Source organism: Malus sylvestris, chromosome 15 (genome assembly GCF_916048215.2).
Source record: "Malus sylvestris chromosome 15, drMalSylv7.2, whole genome shotgun sequence".
NCBI classification, from domain to species: domain Eukaryota; kingdom Viridiplantae; phylum Streptophyta; class Magnoliopsida; order Rosales; family Rosaceae; genus Malus; species Malus sylvestris.
Window position 1 is genome coordinate 19,654,023 of NC_062274.1, and position 13,968 is coordinate 19,667,990.

Below are 13,968 nucleotides of genomic sequence, written 5' to 3' on the forward strand. Positions count from 1 at the left end.
CAAAGAGAAGCGGGAGTCACGCGCGGTTAATGCTGCCATAAAGGGTCGATTATGTACTTTCACGCATTGAATCCATCATACGATGGGCCTGATCCGGGCCCACTCTCCAGCTCTTGCAACAACATCGAGATATCAAAAGCACCGCCTTTCACAAACCCAAATTTCCAAAATACCGCCACGAAACAGAAACTCAAACAAAAAACGAGGGGTATATTAGTCATCACAAAAATATTTCGCTTTCGCTCTCAAACTTTTATTATTTCCCTCCAAAAAGTATTTTCAAATTTACTAAATAGTCCACCCAATTAAGGAACAAGCCCAATTGTCCGCATCTTGCACGCAATCCGTGCCGTCCGATGTGGCTAAGCACTAAAGACGCCCGCTGTCCCACAACTCTCTGCAGTTAATATTCCGCCAATCGCACATCGCCACGTAAGAGCCAGATAGAATATTTATATAAATCACTTTCTCGGTTTTTGTTTTGTACCAAAAAACTGCTGCTGTGGAGCTTTCGCGGGCATTTGCATCAATTTCAAATCTGATTTAAACCCTAGCGGCCCCATTTTCCCTCTCTCTCTCTCTCTCTCTCCCCCCACCGCCTCTGTGTTTGCTCTTCTACCTATTAGTTATTTATTTATTTATTTTTATTTTTGGATTGTCTCCCAAATTCTGTGGCTACGATGCTCTGGTTTTCGGTTTGAATTTTTTGTGGAAGGTTTGTAATTTCTTTAATTTTTTGCTAATTTTATGATTTTGTTGTGGATTGGACGAGCTAGGGGATATGGTCTGTTCGAATTTGGATAATCTAGGGTTTCTGACGAGTTTTCGATTTATGATTTTGGTTTTCAGGTATTGCAATTGGAAAAGCGATGGAGTTGATCTCCAACCCTAGAAAGGTAGAGCTTGTACATATTTTGATATTTTGTATGCAATTTTTTGTGGGGGGTTTGTCAGATTTATTTTTGTTTTAATACCGCTGCTAAGATTGATTTTTTTTTTCTTTCAGATTTGATTGCTTGTGGCTGCTTACGTTTTTTATTGAATTGGGAAATTGTAGATTTATTTATTGGGGGAAAATTGGGGATTTTGTGCAAAATAATTTTGGGCTGAAATAAAAAGAAGGGAAGATGGGGAAAGTGTCTCCAAAGGAGAGGAATTCGAAGAACCCGAAACAGAAGAAGCGGCGGGGTTCCGGCAACAAGTATCTGAAACCTGGTGCTCTTGCCCAGCTTAAGTACAACAAGGTGTCTTCAGCCAAGTCTTGTACTGATCTGGGGTGGAAAAGGGTGGCTGTCTGTGAGAGCAAGAAGGTTGAGGGCGATATGGTGATTGAAGATAAGGCTATCGATAAAAGCCCTTTGATGTTGTCCCCTGTGAATTTGGTTAGACAGAATAGTTTGTTGAAAACTCCAAAGACTCCTCGAGTTGAAGCTTGCGAGTCGGAGTCCCGGCTTGAGTCCCTTCCCATGGATTTGCTGGTATTGTTTACTATTTCTCACCCTTTTTCACTATTTCAGTGTTCAATTTTTACTGTGTTCATTATGTTTTTGTTTGTGGTATATATGCAGATTTAGCGTCATTTGTGATTGTATAAATGTGTTCTATGCTTGATTTAAATGATTTGTCTTTGTAAATGTGACGTGCCACTAATATTTTCTGAAACTCTGGATGTCAGAGAAGATGGTTGTTTTATGATTTATTTGTGTTTACTTGGGCTGATCATTTCTTTCTTGTACCCGTTTTCAATTTTGATATCTGATTCAGCAAGACGATCAATGAACATAGACAATATAGCATAGTAAGTTGAAGCATTTAACTTTAGCATGTGGTTTCTCAATAATTTTTTGTTTGTGTTCTAGTTTTTAGATGAATTGAGATCTGTAGTGTTTCTATGTTTCTTTTTATGTTAGTGTTGATATTTTTTGCACAAAGAATTGATTACTTTTGATACTGATTCGGTTGGCAAAATTGCTTTAAAATGTATAACGATACAGTTCAAGGATGCAGATGAGGTCTGATAGAAATGTTAGGTCTTGGATCTACCACAATACTGTAAAGTACAAGTTATCATCTCCTTTTATGCCTTCTTGAGAGATGTTTTACTCCTTTCTTTTTTCATATTTTGAGGCGTATTTTGGAACCGAATGTGTGCAGCATTTCTGTTTCAACGTAAAACTGGATCTTTAGTTTGATACATGCTACGTGTTGAGATAAACTAAAGACATTGCATGACTACTGTCTATGTTATAGTTGAGGATGTGTAACTGTTTAGTTCTTACATGCACTCACACAGACATGGGTTTGGAATCTGGATCTTCTCAATTTTATTTATCTATGTACTTGTACTGATTCCTGTTTTTGCGATTCAAGGTTAAATTATTGTGCCACTTGCACCACGACCAACTGAAGTCGGTTTTTCACGTTTCTCAGCGAGTTAGAAAAGCTGTAAGCCCATCTCTATCTCTATCTCTATCTCTATCTCCATGTACGTATATGCATATGAACACATTCATACGTTTTGTTTGATTTTAGTTTGAAGATAAATGACCTTCTATGTTAATACTATTGGAAACAGGTTGTAATTGCAAGGCAGTTCTACTTTAATTACACAACTCCAGATCGCTCCAGACAGGAGATGTTGAATACAATGACACCCCATCCCGCAGAGCACTGGCCTTTTCTAAAGTTTGTATTCTAAACTATGTTTTGTCACTGTTTATTCCGTCCAATGTGTTTCTTCTTTTTCTGAGTTTTACATGGTTTTTGCAGCAAGGGAGATGGGAAAGGTACATGGATTCGGAGCCCCCATACTCCAAAAGCACCAAAGCATGGTCCCCGGCCACCATCCCGCCTCAAAGTCTCAGAAATGAGGCAGGTTGCAGCTGTTCTTTTCCAGGAGTCAAATTTCCATTCAAGATGCATGATGCCATCTGCCTTACCAAAGCCCCTGTGCAAAAATCGAGTTCTGTTCTACGAGGACGAGCTATGTCAGGCTGTTGCTCAGAACAAACTTCTTTGAACTGGTTGCCTTGTGTTTCTATATGTATATATAGTTTCTTTCTCGTATCTATAGGTGGTGTGATCAGGGTAGGGAGTATGCAATTTTGTAGAGTTTGCTGGGGGCGGTTTAGGATACATGGAACCTCATGTTTGAATTAGGAGGCAAAATAATTCAGATTATGGTTGTACGAATAATAGTTTCTAAACTGGTCACTTGTATATTTCGTATAATATGTTTCGGAACAACGGCTAGTTGTATTCCGAGCGATATCGTTTCTATTTTATGCAAAATCTGATTTCTCTGCAAAGAGCTTCATTATTTCTCTTACGTTTTATGAACATCTGGATGCTCCAAAATCTGTAAATCTGAAGAAAACACCGTAAGCATGCTGATTTCTTGGGAAACAACATATACAAGTACAGAATTTAACACGAAACATTGGATTTATTACTGTCATTACGTATGTTTACATTTGATTTGGAATTTGTGATTGTTGGAAACCACGTATGCGAAGATATGGAAAATGCACCAGCTTTTCATATATTCTACAAAAACTCAAAAGTGGTTATCATTTACACGGCAACGTAGGAAGCCACAAGTACTTCTTGTATCATAATACTTCCTTTTCGAGTTCAACACGGCCATGAAAGCTTCTTGAGGCACATCGACTTTACCGATTGCCTTCATTCGTTTCTTTCCCTCAGCCTGTTTTTTGAGCAGCTTCTTCCTTGTTTCGCTAAAACATCCTTTCGGATTGCTGATAAAGCTTCACGATCAATTATTTTTGATCCTATGCATGCTTGAATCGGCACTTAAACATCTGCCTTGGTATAAGCTCCTTCAGCTTTTGTGTGAACAGTTCCATTATGCGGAAAAAATATTGCGAAGGTTTGGTCATTTTGATTGCAAATCTGCTGCAACTCCATTTGATGCTAGATGCAAGTTGGAGAAAAATAAAGGCAATGCCATACCTCAACTTGAATATTCTTAAGTAATTGAAAGTCTAATGTACTTGATGAATTCGACTAGGCCCGACTTAGCTTATGTAGTAAGTATGCTTGGTAGATATACTAGTAATCCGGAACAAGAACATTGTGATGCTTTAGTAAGAGTGTTAAGGTATTTGAAAAATACACTTGATTACAGATTACACTACACCAAGTATCCATTTGTTGTTGAAGGCTTCAGTGATGCTAATTGGATTTTTGACACTACAAAATCCAAGTCGACAAGTGGATATGTTTTCACCTTGGGAGGTGCAACAATATCTTGGAAATCCTTTAAATAGAAATGCATAGCTCGTTCCACCATGGAATCAGAGTTTATAGCTCTAGACTTGGTTGGAGAAGAAGCCGAGTGACTCAAACATTTTCTAGAGGATATTCCAGTGTGGCCAAAGCTTGTAACTGCTATATGTATACATTGTGATAGTTTGGCCGCGCAATCAAGGGCCAAAAGTCATGTATACAATGAAAAGTCGCCACACATTGGGCGTCAGCATAATACTCTTAAGAAGTTGTCCTCCAATGGAATAATATCCATTGATTAAATAAAGTCAAAGGAAAATATAGCTGATCCTTTGACAAAAGGCTACCAAGAGCAAATATTATTTACATCAAGAAAATGGGTCTCAAGCCAATTCAATGAATTGAACTGGGAGGAAACCTAACTTAGTTGATTGGAGATCCCATGGTCTAGGTTCAATAGGCAAACTGGCTGAGTTTGATTCAAAAGTTGAACACACAACTTATCCATTCTTATGATAAATGTGTGTTGTCTGTTGATGTTCGAGGGGTTGTGTTTTACACATTTAATGACATTAATATCTTGTTATTAAGAGGAATATGACAGACTATTCTTAATTAATGTCACCTATATAGGAGTAAATGGGGTCGCATTTATGAGAATTGAAATTACTAAATTCTCTAAAGCTCCTGCGAAATTCGGGATTTGTTCAGGATCAAAATGAACACAACCGTATGAATTGACATGTGGCAGACATAATATGTGTGTAGCATATTGTCTCGGTTTACTGCTGTGGTGAACAATTCAAGATCTTCTACATCCACTGCGTCACCAAGTAAACCCGATATGTTTTCACTAGGGTAAGTTCAAGTTCAAAAGACACTTCTCCCGATGCATATCATGTCTATTCTCTCTTAGTTTTGATAGGCAGCCTAGTATCTACATTTGCATTCAAATGTGTGGTGTCATAAGTGAATCCATGGTGTTTGAATGAAATTTCAACTCAAATGTGGGGTATAAGCTGCAAGGTTGGTCATGATTTTATTATGATTTCAAAAGGTTGATTAAATGTCGAACTACATAGTTTACCAAACTTTAAGGATCTTGCCAAACCATTCCCATGTTGATCTGCTATCTGCCGAACTCTAACTCAATTATAAAAAGGAATTAATTCTATGGATTATATTTTATATCTAGTAATTCTATATATTTAATGACCAAAAATTATGGTAGGGGAAAGGAGAATATATATACGTGTCTATCCTATTACCCGTATAGCACACATGACGTGATGTATATTATAGAAACACTAAAATATTTACAAACTAAATGATGCGTCACCAATATAAATGAACACTATGTCATTTAGTTTACAAAATTTATTCTTCCCACCATTACCCTTAAGTTATTATCAAAGAAGAGCCAACTACTGATTGCAACTTCATGGGGATATAAAATGATTACTATTAATTAGTCATTCTTATTCTTCGTCTGTATTTTTTCTTTGGTTACATTGGACGGTTTCGAAACCTAAACGTAGCTTTCTCCTATCTATCTGACACGCCCCGATCCCGATGTCCTAGGGACAAAGGGATGGTCACGTGCTGGCCGACACCCGAAGGGTGACGAAAGCCATTTATTGAGTGCAAATGCTGACAACAAGGGATAGATAAGACTTATAAATATAAGAGAATAAAGAATATGTATTTAAGGAACGTGTTCAGAGCACACATCTAATCTAGAACAATAAAATAATTAATATAAAAATTGAATGAACACAGAAGTGGGTCCTACACCGAGAGGACTTGAAGATGCCGATGTGGAAGTGCCTGGATGCTGGGATTGTATGCCTCGATTCTATGTCCTGAAGGGGGCGCAAAACAAACATGAGTGGACCAAGTTGATATATATATAGTAAAACAGTTATCAACGTACTAACCCCCAGGTTTTATGAAAACACATATATAATGATAAACATAGGTTTTCCGAAACCTAGCATGCCCTGCAATGTCTCAAATCATAACTTGTATATATAGTAATCACTAGTGAATTGTCCGATAACCCCCAGGCCCCATGCCGGCTCCCCGTCTCTGTGCTAAATAGCCAGAGGAAACACACTCCAGGCCCTATGCCAACACCAAACCGTCGCCCGGGACGGACCGGAATCTATCCCTACGTCCCGTAGCGGAAAGGACCACTAGGTAAGTACAAAACCATTGAACATATATATATTGAAAAACAACTTCATAGTATAAAGTCATCCATCATCTATACTATAAAGAGGTGTTCGAAACATGTTCTAAATATCATATCGTCATCCATCGGATATTCTATAAGAACACGGGTTATAGGAAAAATAGTAATAATTCAAAGTAGCCTCAGTAAGCATGTTATCTCAAAACGTTTCATAAAACGTAATCATTAAATCATGCCTTTCATGTATGCATTTCTACTATTAAAACATGCTTTTGAAGGGGTCCACTCACAGTACTTCGCCGTCGAAAAGTCACGCAGCTAGCGAAGACAGAAACGCCACTATAATTGCCCCTAAGCACATAAAGGGGTCTAATTAATAAAACTCTAGCATAACAATTGAATTTGAGAAAACGGACGTCGGAAACGGATTTAGGACGTCGAATTACCCTAAGAAGGTTTCCGGATAAATTTCTTAAAAGTCCATAGAATATTCCTTGAATATTCCCTGACGGAATATTCCCCAAAAATGTTTGGATCGGTTAGGGTTTAGGGTTTTAGGACTTGGGTTAGGATTAGGTTAAGGGCTAAAAGGGTTTGGGTTTTAAAAGGAAAATGAGTTTGGATTTAAGGCTTTCACAAATGAGGCCCAAGGCCTTTTAAACAAATAATAACAATATACTAAAAACAAAATAAAATAAAAGGAGGTTGGGTTGGGTTTCTAGGTAAAGGGGTTTAGGTTGGTTTTGGGTTGGGCTCGGCAGAAAGGCCCAAAGGCCTTGGGTTGGTGGGTCGCCGGATTCAAAGGGAGGAGAAGGCCGGAATTCGGCCGGAGAACTACCCAACTTTAAACGACCATAACTTTGTCACTACTCAACGAAATCAAGCGAGACAAAAATGAAAGTTGTAGCCCTGGAAGAGACGAAGAGAATGATACCTCACACGACGTCTAACTTGCCGTGGTTTGGCCGGAAATTGCCTCGAAAGCCTCGGAGGTCGCCGGAAACTGGGTAAGATTTCAAATGAGTATAACTTCTTCAATACTCAATGAAATTGAGTGAAACAAAAAGGAAAGTTATAGTACTCGACGAGACGAAGAGATTGATACCTTGCACGCCGGCCAACTCGTCGTGGTTTGGCCGGAAATTCTCTCGAAAGTCGTCGGAGATGGGTGTGCCTACACCCGGCTTCGATTTCGTCCTATAACCTCCAAAAATCACACGATAAACTCAATTCAAACTCGACCCACAAGATTCTTGGACGAAATAAGGGAGATTTGAGGCTTACCTCACCGGGAAAATAGGAACTCGCCGGAGTTCCTTTCCGGGTTTCCTGGGGTTGCAGCACGGGACAGAGAGGGAGAAGGACGAGATGGCGACGATGAGGGGTCTTCCTCGCGCAGGGGAGATGGGTGCGTGCGTGCGTTCGCGGTTGAGAAGAGAGATGAGGGAGTTGAGAGAGGTCCGAGAGAAGGGAGAGAAAGACATGACAGACAGAAAAAGAAGAAGAAGAAGGAAGGGGGGGTTCACGGGGGGACAGAGAGAGAAGAAAGAGAAATTGTTTGAGGGGCTGCCACGTGGCAGATTTAGAAAGAAAAGGGATCTAATGCTTTGGATCCTGATTTGGTAGACAAAAAGGATGAAATTGATATATTTAAAACATTTAGGGGTAATTACAAACATAAATCTTTATAATTAGGGGGGCGGGTGTTACAATCTTCCCCCCTTATAAAAATTTCGTCCCCGAAATTTAAAATCACCTACTAAACTGAAATACTCGTAAATAGTAAAAAGAATATATGTATAAAGAGAAATCAAGTCAGAGTGGGTGCATCAAAGAGAATATGCCACACCGTCGCGAGCGGGTTGCAAAATCCTCTATCACGCCTCCAAACTCTTACTTTCATCCCCATCAGTGTAAAAATAGAAAACATACTTTAATAAGATATAAGGTCGAAAACATATATTGACGTAAGGTCAAAAATAAGTACATAAAATACGATAACGTCAAAATAGAGATGTACTAACATATAGATCAAAATTTTGAGCTGAACTTAAAATTGAAAACAGAAAACACTTTCCTCAAAACATTTGTAACACCAAAAACAAATAACCAAAGTAAATGAAGTTAAAATACTTATACTAAAAACCAAAACTGAAAATGGAAATGGATCTCGCCCAAGAATTCGTAACTTCACGTACTCCGAGAAAAGATGTGTCTTTGGGTCAAGTCCCAAGAATAATGAATCTGTAACAATTGCCGTAGACGGATCTTCATGCCCACTTGCTTAACGAATCCAACAAATAAGTTATCGATACAACGGTCTGCAGCCCGTGATATCGATCACACATTTGTTGTCTCGATAAGCAAGCAGTAATTTCCTGAAGGTGCACAATTTCACACGTCGTAAATTCGATCCTCCGAATACAAGCTCGCACAACTCCTCTATCAACCAATGTTGCATGTAGCAACTCTCGTACCATGCCACAACAAGTGCCATACTCAAACCGAACAAAATAAGAACTGTCGTTGTAAAACTTTATCCATCACCAAGCATCCTATCCTCCTCAGTTCTTCCAAATGTGACCAACTACACCAGTGTTTCACCAGTAAAGAACTCATTTGAAAATTGTACCTTGGGATTCAAGAGAAGTGGCTACCATGTTAGTAGTAGACCCAAAAGCTCGAACCAAGCAAGCAGAAAACGAGAAGTCATCTTCCTCAACACGCAGTATCTCTTGGGAACTGTTGTAGTGCTCAATCCACCTCTCCATTTTTGCTTAGTTGCATATTTCTAGTCAACCAAGGTCAAAGTTGGTGGAAAGAAGAACGACTCGCAAATGGTCAACCTAAAAACAAAAGAGAGTACACACATTTCGAGAGAAGTGCAAAGATTATCCGATTTTTGCCTCGACCGTTCTGTAGTGCCATTCCAGAATGCACCAAACAGATTCTCTAGGAGTGTTTTAACAACCACGTACTCATCACAATAAGGTTCAGGAGTGAAGCAATCGAAATATCCGTTGAGACGAACACATAACATCATCAAAAAGGTTTACCAGAGTAAGATATGATGGTTATGAATTGTAGCAAGATAATGAGTAGTGACCATTCAATTCAACATGAAGATAGTGATGCAATCTGCCGATCATCTGCACTGCAATCTTCACCAGTTTCTTACCAACATACAGCTTAAACCTCATACCCACATGGAACTCTTTCTGGTAAGTCTGGTAAGTTTGTCAAAATATTATGCTCCTAACATTCCTATCCAAAAAGATAAAAATTGGGCGCACACTTCCGCCGAATCGATCGATCGTGAATTCCTCACTGATTAAGCGAGAAACCATGTCGAGAAGGCTGAAAGAACACTCAAGAATTTGAGGGTCAAAACAAGTCTTTTTGAAGTACAAGATATTTGGATTTGAACGAGAAACCATGCTGAGAACAAACCTTTTTTTTTTTTTTTTCTTTTTTTTTTTCTTTTTTTTTTTCCACCCGTCGTGTAATGTTCCGGCATGATCCAGTTTTACTTTGAGAAACAAACAAGCGAAGGAAAATGAAGATGCAGAAATAGAAGTCACTGTTTATGATTATTTGGCTAATCATCACAACAAGGTTGATTGGTTTCTTAGCCAAAAGAAAATAGGTCTAAGCTCAAAGAATAGTTAACAACTGCTTATAAGATTTGACGAGGCCAAAGACATTTCGAAATTCACAATACTTTGTGAGAGTTGTTTCAAAGTTCAAAAATTAAACATAGAACCTCTGAATCAACAGAATGACGATGAAGAAAGATACGAAGCAGCCCGCGTATGCATGCAGTGACACGATTGGCTACCTTAAAGTGATGCCTCTAAGCAACCAAAGCTCAATGAGTCCAGAGAAGTTTAGAGTAAAGCTCGATCTTCGTACAATGATGAATATGGTAGAGTCTCAAGCCATTACACTGAAAATTACAAGGCTAAACAGTTAACGGACAAGAGCACTGGTCAGTTGGGCTACAAGCAAGAGGTTAAGTTTACTTCTACTGAAAAGTACGAGGACAAGGGGCATTTTACCACTGAGTACCAGACTCAGGTGAAATTCAAGGAATATGTTTATCCAAACAAAACTGGATCTTCATCATCTGAGTCCCATTACAACAACAACAAGAATCGCAATTCTTTTTTGGGAAATTGATGGGAACAGCATCTGCTACCGAGGAGTTTCCCAAGAAAAGTGTAATCTCTAGACGAAGTCAACTCCCGAAGGATTTGATGTGAAGTCGACGATCAAAGGTTCGTGAACTTGTCTTCGTCATTGAGTAAACAAGAAGGTAATCGATAGAACAATCGCCGAGAATTGTTATAAAGATTCACCCAAATTTCTTCAGTGGTAATGAGTCCGAGAACATTGATTTGCTCTCACCAACTACCACCTACTAACCGTCGTCACCACCAACACTTACTCGCTTCTTTAGCATGCATTTCGAATATTTCACGCAATTTCCAAGAGATATGACTCTGCCCGCCATTCCTAGGGAACGCATGTTGCAGAGTGGCATCGCCATTTCGGATTTACAGTTGGTCTTGACCAAACTTCCTCAAACTGAGATTTCTAAAAACATGTCGCTTCCAAGTAACACCGACTATGTCTGTCATTCCCAGAGAATGCACTTCACAGAGTATCGATCCGATGTTGAAAGTCGTCCAACAATCCACTTCTTCATTATTAAGGCACAATCCCGACACGAATTCTTGTATATCAACCAGAAGATGACAATTCAAACAGAGGAAGATTCGCACGACTGCGCCGAATGGCACCAAATCTAGAAGTCCTGACATCCAAATGATGTCAAAACCAACACTCTACGATAATAGGAGAGGATCCTAAGTATGCTCTGAACAAACCACGCTCTGATACCAATCTGACACGCCCCGATCCCGATGTCCTAGGGACAAAGGGATGGTCACGTGCTGGCCGACACCCGAAGGGTGACGAAAGCCATTTATTGAGTGCAAATGCTGACAACAAGGGATAGATAAGACTTATAAATATAAGAGAATAAAGAATATGTATTTAAGGAACGTGTTCAGAGCACACATCTAATCTAGAACAATAAAATAATTAATATAAAAATTGAATGAACACAGAAGTGGGTCCTACACCGAGAGGACTTGAAGATGCCGATGTGGAAGTGCCTGGATGCTGGGATTGTATGCCTCGATTCTATGTCCTGAAGGGGGCGCAAAACAAACATGAGTGGACCAAGTTGATATATATATAGTAAAACAGTTATCAACGTACTAACCCCCAGGTTTTATGAAAACACATATATAATGATAAACATAGGTTTTCCGAAACCTAGCATGCCCTGCAATGTCTCAAATCATAACTTGTATATATAGTAATCACTAGTGAATTGTCCGATAACCCCCAGGCCCCATGCCGGCTCCCCGTCTCTGTGCTAAATAGCCAGAGGAAACACACTCCAGGCCCTATGCCAACACCAAACCGTCGCCCGGGACGGACCGGAATCTATCCCTACGTCCCGTAGCGGAAAGGACCACTAGGTAAGTACAAAACCATTGAACATATATATATTGAAAAACAACTTCATAGTATAAAGTCATCCATCATCTATACTATAAAGAGGTGTTCGAAACATGTTCTAAATATCATATCGTCATCCATCGGATATTCTATAAGAACACGGGTTATAGGAAAAATAGTAATAATTCAAAGTAGCCTCAGTAAGCATGTTATCTCAAAACGTTTCATAAAACGTAATCATTAAATCATGCCTTTCATGTATGCATTTCTACTATTAAAACATGCTTTTGAAGGGGTCCACTCACAGTACTTCGCCGTCGAAAAGTCACGCAGCTAGCGAAGACAGAAACGCCACTATAATTGCCCCTAAGCACATAAAGGGGTCTAATTAATAAAACTCTAGCATAACAATTGAATTTGAGAAAACGGACGTCGGAAACGGATTTAGGACGTCGAATTACCCTAAGAAGGTTTCCGGATAAATTTCTTAAAAGTCCATAGAATATTCCTTGAATATTCCCTGACGGAATATTCCCCAAAAATGTTTGGATCGGTTAGGGTTTAGGGTTTTAGGACTTGGGTTAGGATTAGGTTAAGGGCTAAAAGGGTTTGGGTTTTAAAAGGAAAATGAGTTTGGATTTAAGGCTTTCACAAATGAGGCCCAAGGCCTTTTAAACAAATAATAACAATATACTAAAAACAAAATAAAATAAAAGGAGGTTGGGTTGGGTTTCTAGGTAAAGGGGTTTAGGTTGGTTTTGGGTTGGGCTCGGCAGAAAGGCCCAAAGGCCTTGGGTTGGTGGGTCGCCGGATTCAAAGGGAGGAGAAGGCCGGAATTCGGCCGGAGAACTACCCAACTTTAAACGACCATAACTTTGTCACTACTCAACGAAATCAAGCGAGACAAAAATGAAAGTTGTAGCCCTGGAAGAGACGAAGAGAATGATACCTCACACGACGTCTAACTTGCCGTGGTTTGGCCGGAAATTGCCTCGAAAGCCTCGGAGGTCGCCGGAAACTGGGTAAGATTTCAAATGAGTATAACTTCTTCAATACTCAATGAAATTGAGTGAAACAAAAAGGAAAGTTATAGTACTCGACGAGACGAAGAGATTGATACCTTGCACGCCGGCCAACTCGTCGTGGTTTGGCCGGAAATTCTCTCGAAAGTCGTCGGAGATGGGTGTGCCTACACCCGGCTTCGATTTCGTCCTATAACCTCCAAAAATCACACGATAAACTCAATTCAAACTCGACCCACAAGATTCTTGGACGAAATAAGGGAGATTTGAGGCTTACCTCACCGGGAAAATAGGAACTCGCCGGAGTTCCTTTCCGGGTTTCCTGGGGTTGCAGCACGGGACAGAGAGGGAGAAGGACGAGATGGCGACGATGAGGGGTCTTCCTCGCGCAGGGGAGATGGGTGCGTGCGTGCGTTCGCGGTTGAGAAGAGAGATGAGGGAGTTGAGAGAGGTCCGAGAGAAGGGAGAGAAAGACATGACAGACAGAAAAAGAAGAAGAAGAAGGAAGGGGGGGTTCACGGGGGGACAGAGAGAGAAGAAAGAGAAATTGTTTGAGGGGCTGCCACGTGGCAGATTTAGAAAGAAAAGGGATCTAATGCTTTGGATCCTGATTTGGTAGACAAAAAGGATGAAATTGATATATTTAAAACATTTAGGGGTAATTACAAACATAAATCTTTATAATTAGGGGGGCGGGTGTTACACTATCACTCTAATTAACTACCCTCGAGTAATAGTGACTTGTTCCCTTTTTAATGAGATTAACTAATAAGTGAGCTTTGATCACCACTCAATTCCATTTTTTTACGTCACATTGGGTGAAAATTAGGATGAAAGTTCATGTCTATATTCAAAATAGTAAATGTAAAAAATCGATTTATTCATACGCTTCAGGACATTTTTAGATATGAAAACTAATTAGAAACCAGATATAAAATATATAGTTGCTGCATGGCCTGCATGGAACACACA

The 13,968-nt window shown here is 39.6% G+C and overlaps 2 protein-coding genes and 1 pseudogene across 3 annotated transcripts; 1 reads left to right on the top strand and 2 right to left on the bottom strand.

Moving 5' to 3' along the window:
- Positions 1-506: 506 nt before the first annotated feature.
- Positions 507-3,308, top strand: LOC126604914 (F-box protein At4g35930). 2 transcript variants are annotated; one of them, XM_050272238.1, is made up of 6 exons: positions 507-715; positions 850-896; positions 1,058-1,478; positions 2,371-2,445; positions 2,576-2,685; positions 2,770-3,308. In XM_050272238.1, the coding sequence occupies exons 3-6, from the start codon at positions 1,128-1,130 to the stop codon at positions 3,017-3,019; spliced, it is 786 nt and encodes a 261-aa protein (XP_050128195.1). In that variant the 5' UTR covers positions 507-715; positions 850-896; positions 1,058-1,127; the 3' UTR covers positions 3,020-3,308. The 2 variants fall into 2 exon arrangements, with proteins under 2 accessions (XP_050128195.1, XP_050128194.1); XM_050272237.1 differs by having other exon boundaries at positions 508-715; positions 1,007-1,478.
- Positions 3,309-5,912: 2,604 nt separating this feature from the next.
- LOC126602774 (uncharacterized) lies at positions 5,913-9,213 on the bottom strand. The gene is made up of 6 exons (XM_050269647.1): positions 9,100-9,213; positions 7,727-8,041; positions 7,548-7,639; positions 7,377-7,445; positions 6,733-6,793; positions 5,913-6,110 (listed from the first exon to the last, which is right to left on the bottom strand). Exons 1-6 carry the CDS (start codon positions 9,211-9,213, stop codon positions 5,985-5,987), a joined length of 777 nt encoding a protein of 258 aa, XP_050125604.1. The 3' UTR covers positions 5,913-5,984.
- Positions 9,214-10,998: 1,785 nt separating this feature from the next.
- Positions 10,999-13,949, bottom strand: LOC126602775 (uncharacterized; annotated as a pseudogene).
- Between the last annotated feature and the right edge of the window lie 19 nt (positions 13,950-13,968).

Bases quoted from the DNA above. Each gene is read 5' to 3' on its own strand.
- LOC126604914 (XM_050272238.1), top strand. From the start codon at position 1,128: ATGGGGAAAGTGTCTCCAAAGGAGAGGAATTCGAAGAACCCGAAACAG. The intron at 1,479-2,370 runs GTATTGTTTACT...TTGCGATTCAAG, and splicing joins CCCTTCCCATGGATTTGCTG to GTTAAATTATTGTGCCACTT. The intron at 2,446-2,575 runs GTAAGCCCATCT...TATTGGAAACAG, and splicing joins CTCAGCGAGTTAGAAAAGCT to GTTGTAATTGCAAGGCAGTT.
- LOC126602774 (XM_050269647.1), bottom strand. From the start codon at position 9,213: ATGGAGAGGTGGATTGAGCACTACAACAGTTCCCAAGAGATACTGCGT. The intron at 7,446-7,547 runs GTATCAATCTCT...AATCTTACCCAG, and splicing joins CGAGTTGGCCGGCGTGCAAG to TTTCCGGCGACCTCCGAGGC. The intron at 6,794-7,376 runs GTATCATTCTCT...TTATGTGCTTAG, and splicing joins CAAGTTAGACGTCGTGTGAG to GGGCAATTATAGTGGCGTTT.